The following is a 5679-nucleotide window of genomic DNA, read 5'->3' on the forward strand; positions in this document are numbered from 1 at the left end:
GCCGCCCGCGCCGGGGCCGCCCGCGCCGCCCAGCTGCGGCACCGACGTGAAGGCGCTGCCCCGCGCCGGGCTGCCGCCCTCCAGCCGGCTGGGCAGGGGACCCCCGGGCCGCGGGGCCAGCAGCTTGTCGGCGCCCGCCGGAGAGGCGGCCACGGGCGTGGAGGGGCCGCCGCCGCCCCCGCCGCCGCCCCCCGCGTCCTGGTCGTCGGCGGCCGCGCCCCCCCCGTCGGCCGCGTCCTCCTGCAGACCCGCCGCGCGCGCCGCCTTCTTCACCTCCACGAAGGCGCTGCGCTTCGCCTCGCCCGTCTCGGGGCTGGGCGGCGCGAACAGGCGGCCGCTGTCCTCCAGGCCGAAGTAGCTGCCCGCGGCGCGGTACTGCTGCGGCGTGCACACCAGGTCCTCCTTGGAGGCGGGCGGCGGCCGCTCGGCGAAGCGCCCCCGCGCCCCCGCCAGCCCCGCGCCGCCGCCGCCGCCGCCCTCCGCAGCCTCGTCCGGGAATTTCCGCTTGCCCTTGCCGCCGCCGGGGGCGCTGCCGTCGGGGCTCAGCTCCGCCTCCTGCTGGCCGCTGCCGAGGCCCCGGCCCGGGGGGCAGGTGTGGCCGCCGCCTGAGTTCTCGAGCTCCCGGGCCAGGTTGTGGAAGTCCGTGGAGGGCTTGGCGCCGCCGCCGGCCGCGGGCTGGCCGCTGCCCTCGGGGGAGGGGGCCGGGTAGTGGTGCACCGGGCCGGCTTTGCCGAACTTGGGGCCGGCGCCGAGGGGCGCCTCCTGCGGCGGCTGCGGCTGGTCCTTGCCGCCGCCCCCGCCCCCGCGATCCTTGGCGCCCGCGCCGCCGCCGTGCTCGTCCTGCGGGCTGGCGTCCGCGCTGTGCAGTCTCTTGGGGCAGCGGAAGCGCAGATGCGCCACGTAGGGGAACTCGAACTGGAAACGCTGGCTGCACTCCAGGCATGTGTACGGGGACGACCCTGCTCAGCGAGAGAACACCGCACACGCGCGCACACGCACACACACGCGCGCACACACGCGCACACACACGCGCGCACACACGCGCGCACACACGCGCACACACACGCGCGCACATGCACACCACGGGGTTACTAAGCATCGTCTCCGCACCAGCTCGCCATCACCCTCTGCACAGATGCACCTCCATCTCTCGGGACCTGAGCGCCCCGAGAAGGTGCCCTGTCGGAGCTGCTCTAACTTTCCCTCCAACCCGGGGCAATGCAGTAACCAAGCCAAGGGTCCCAGGTTTAATCTCGTCTGTCTGTCCCAGCTTCGTGCCGCGCTAGGCCTCCGGGTTTCCCCGCAGACGCCCTAAGGGAGGACGGGCGCCAGGGCGCCGAGCGAGCCCCCGCCTCTCCCTGCGTCTCCCCCACTCGTGAAGGGCCCCGCCGCAGGTCGCGAGCCAACCTACCATTCATTTTGCTGTGGGGTCTAGAGGGGCAGAGCAAGAGTAACTCAGTCAGTTCTTTCCCATACCAAACTAGTAACTCCTCGTCTTTGGCAATCCTGCGGAGAGAACGGTAGAACAGCTGTCCGTTTTTTATGTAGGCCTCGAGGTTCTGCTCTTCTTTATCTCGGGCTGATTGGACAAGTCGCAGCCACATGAGACCTTCTGAAGAACCATTTGCCGCTGAGGTGTCTACCTACAGTCCAAAAAACAGAAAGAACACGAGAAGGTAGGGGGCGGGGGAAGGGAGACCCTCCTGAGAGAATGAAGCCAGAGGAGCCTGGACCATATCCTTTTCCAAAGAATTGTCTGAGATCGAGCTTAACCACGACCCCAGTAGGCACCCATCTTTGTGTTTGCAAGCAGCAGGCCAGATAACTGTCCTTTGAAGCGCTGTGCCGATCATATAAAGCTGTGTTTCTCATATATTGGTTGCATATCAAATGAGGACATTTCTCTTTACAATTCAAATTAATATTAACCTCTTGAGAATTCAGTTCTAAATTATCCCACCTTACAAAAAGTGTGAGGAATTTTGTTTGCTTTGGAAGTTAAAAAGCAAGCTTAGATCTTAGAAATTATTCCGTGGCATTCATTCATCTTCCTAATTTTGCCTTAAATAATTAATAGTTCTTCTTTGTAAAGAAAGAATAGAAAGTGGTAGGACTTATATCTTGAAAGCCAAACATATGAATTTAATGATGTTTTATTGTTAAGCCATTAACATTTTCATTAAATACAAATTCTAGAACTAGGCTAGCTTCCTAGAAAGAGTAACATTTAGAGGAAAAGAAGGCCTCCTGGGCTGGAACACAAATGCACCCAGTACTTACAATAAAAGTACTTACAGAAAGTACTTAATTTGCAAATAGCTTCCACCCTAGTTGAAATCTTCCAGAGTTAAGGAAGTTGTGCTCACGGCCAGGAAAGCCTAGAACTGAGGTAGTGATTTAGATATACCTGGCGTTCCAGATCATATTTTACCATTTGTTCCAGAAATCAGCTGACAATGATTTGAGTTTAATATTCTTTTCCTCTTTTTTGTGTGTAAAATAGGATGTCTCACATTACTTTACTCTCTACATTCATAACCTATCTCAGCTTGTCATTAGAATGATCCTTGGTCCATTTTCAGCATGGGATTACCTTCGTACCCTATGCCAACACTTACCCGGAAGATATAGGGGACTGTTCTCTTGTCCGTGGACTTGAGAGCTATGAAAGCTATGCTGTCATACAGGGAAGTATGGCTCAGGATGCAGGGACCAAATATAGCGTTCTCAGGGATGTCGCAGGTGGTGTAAACACTGGTAAAAATATCTGTCAGACATTGCTGGACAGCCTTGGCATCTCCATCCCAGATGCCTCGCTGGATGCCTGAATCCTCCATCACTGGTGACAGATACACAGGACAAGGAAACAACTTACATTACTCCTTATTTACTCCTTTTGCCTCTGTGAATCCAGACAGAACATTTCAACTATAATTAATTTTTCTTGAGTTTACCTGATTTTTTGCATAGCCTTGATTTCAAAAAGAAAGCCAGTGGCAGATTAAATCTGGCATATTTTGAAAATGCCAACTGAGGAGTACTCCCTCTCCCCCATCCCTGCCACTTTCTTTAAAGAATTGGAATCATGGGATCTCAGGGGGGACCGCTTTTGAGAAGGAAAACAGGTCTGGGAAAGACAGATCAGCTTTTTGCATTATCTTGGGGGAGGATGGGCCAGGATTTGGGGGATAAGGGTGGGGAGAACAATAGGATTTTTGTTTTGTTTTGTTTTGTTTTGTTTTTCCTAGCCTACAGACTGTCCCTGACTGAAAGAAACTTCCAACCCTTGGGAGAAAGCTCCTCTCCTCCCTTCTAATGTATTGAACTGGGTGCCCAGGAATTGATTTTTTTCTTTCTTCCAAAGAGGGGAGCGGCCTTAGCGAGCAGGCAGAGACAGAGGAGCATGGCGAATGGATTTCCAGGAGAGTGTCAGGGCCACTGAGTCTGTGTCAGCTAACCTTCCTCTGCAGCCTACAAGAGGGGACGCATGTCTGTTCATTACCATAATCCAACAGTGTCCCTCCGAGGCTTTAATTAAAAGCAGCAAGCAGAGGTAATTATTTTTTTCTCGACATGCTTATTTATGGATGAGAGTGAATCCCAGTTACCTTGTTATACAAGGGGGTGGATTGAGTTGCATGTGCCTCATGGAGTGAGCAGGCACCCGGGGCAGGCCTGAAACGTCCCTGATTGAAATACTGCGTGTGAAGTGACTGGTGAATTCTCACTCCCCCAGATAGGACCTGGTATGGGCAAGAGGGGGCAGCCCCACTTGGGTAGACCTCTGTGGGCTCTCTGTCTGTTTAATCCACAGCAATTTACAAAGTTTAATACCCTGATGGAGGGCTCTATTAAGCTGTCATAAAGAGACATTTTCTTTCCTATGCCACTGAACACCCTTACAAAACTTGTGACTTAAAACAAAACAAAACAAAACAAAGCAGGTGTTTAAAATTTAAACTGGCTTTGAACTAACTGCATTGTTAACCCTGACTGATTAAAAGATTCCCTCAACTTGATTTTTCCCTAATAACGTCGCGATAGGCAGTAATTTATGTATACTTTGTATAATTTAGGTCGCAAGAAAGAGTAGACCTAATTCTTTTCCCGAGAAGCTGTTCATTATGGAATAATATTAGTAATGTCCATTTTTATCATAATGTCTATTAACCAATTAATCTTGTAAATGTGATTACAAGGTAGAGGGTTTTTTTTTTTTTTTTTCCTTTTCAGTTAACAGAGCATGAAACTTTGGTCAGCCTCTTTTTCCATTCACTCTGCTACATCCTCCAAATGTCAAGTACTGGGCTGTTTCTGCCAGACAGAAATAAGAGAAAATATCCATAAAATAGAAACTTACTTTATTATATTAGGGCATCTTTCTCTGGGTATTTTTACCCCACACAAGGTAGCCTTTCTTATCTCTAATTGCACATTTAAATACGTTAAAAAAAAAAAACAAACAACCCTTCAGAATCTCTCATCTCCTTTTCAGCGGAATCCTATTCTCTCCTTTTCAGTTTCCTCAATTCAGGGTTTTATGCCTCAATTTCTCTCTCCCCTTTAAAAGTCTCTTTCACACAGGCGTTTCATTGTGCGGGAGGTCGCCCGTCACTTCGGCGACAGCAGGACGCAGTCATTAACATGCAGTTCTACCGAACAATACGGCGAAAGCCCCTCGCTCCGCCGCGCTCCGAGGGGTTCGCGTCGCCGCCGCGGCCGCCACAAGCCTCGAGCGGCCACAATCCGCGCCGGGCGACAGCCTGGGCTCCCCGCCGGCGTGCGGTCGCCGCCGCCCCCGCGGCCCCTCCGAGCTCCGCGGCTGCTGCGCCCCGGCTCCGGGGGCCCGGGGGTCCTCCCCAGAGCGCGCGGGGCTCGCCGAGAGCGCGTCGCTGCCGCCGGCCGCTCGCCCTCCCCGCGGGAAGGCATTGTCTGGCGGCCGCGCGCCCCAGCCGCCCGCTCCTCCCGCGAAGGGATCCCCGCCCGCTCCGGCCTTTGTATCATCGTGTCGCCGGTAGCGGTCCCCGCCGCACGGCCGTCGCCCTCTCTCCTGGTGGGCGACGAGCCGGACGAGGTTTTCCGCTCTCCCCACCCAACCCGCCTTCCTCCCCGCCCCCTCCCGCATCGAAGCCCCGAGACTCACCGGGAAGAAGGTCGGGAACGAACCGCCCCGAGCAGGCCACCTGGAACCCCGGAACGCAGTCGAGTGTCTCTTTCGCCCGCGGAATCAGTGCATTTCCATGTCGAGAGGTGCTGGTGTTGCTGCCGCGCAGGCTGTGCCTAAAGAGAGGAGAGGGCGCGCGCGAGAGACGGAGAGACAGGGTGCGAGAGACGAGCGGAGAGCGCGAGGGAGAGCGAGACGGCGAGAGCGCGCGGAGAGAGTTGTGCAGATGGACCCGATGCAGTGACTGACTGGCACGCAGACACACACTTTTTGTTTGCTGCACATAATCTGCCCAATGACGCGTGACAGCCCACGTCCCCTCCCCTTAACTCTTTGCTGGGCTGGGCGCTCCCTCCGGCGCCGCCTGCCTCGCCGCGGTCTCTCCGGCCTGCCGGTGCCCCGCAGGTCCTGAGCACCTTCCCCAAGTGGCAAAGCGTCTCTGAGCGCGGCCGGGCCCGCGCCCTGCTAAAGCTGCGGCCCTCTGGGACTGTGAGGAGGGAGCGATCAGTGTCGGG

At 55.3% G+C, this 5679-nt stretch overlaps 1 protein-coding gene across 1 annotated transcript in view; it reads right to left on the reverse strand.

The window, feature by feature from the left end:
* LOC111149002 (PR/SET domain 8) overlaps nucleotides 1-5327 on the reverse strand; it is a 7134-nt gene extending 1807 nt beyond the window's left edge. Inside the window, exons 1-4 of the mRNA XM_022505872.1 lie at nucleotides 5144-5327; nucleotides 2619-2839; nucleotides 1412-1643; nucleotides 2-959 (exon numbers count right to left, since the gene is read on the reverse strand). Coding sequence (XP_022361580.1) covers nucleotides 2-959; nucleotides 1412-1643; nucleotides 2619-2837 — 1409 coding nt within the window. The 5' untranslated portion in view covers nucleotides 2838-2839; nucleotides 5144-5327. The remainder of the gene's footprint in view (nucleotide 1; nucleotides 960-1411; nucleotides 1644-2618; nucleotides 2840-5143) is intronic.
* Nucleotides 5328-5679: the final 352 nt, after the last annotated feature.

This window comes from Enhydra lutris, unplaced genomic scaffold, assembly GCF_002288905.1.
Source record: "Enhydra lutris kenyoni isolate GAN:26980312 unplaced genomic scaffold, ASM228890v2 scaffoldscaffold21, whole genome shotgun sequence".
In the NCBI taxonomy this organism is placed as follows: Eukaryota; Metazoa; Chordata; class Mammalia; order Carnivora; family Mustelidae; genus Enhydra; species Enhydra lutris.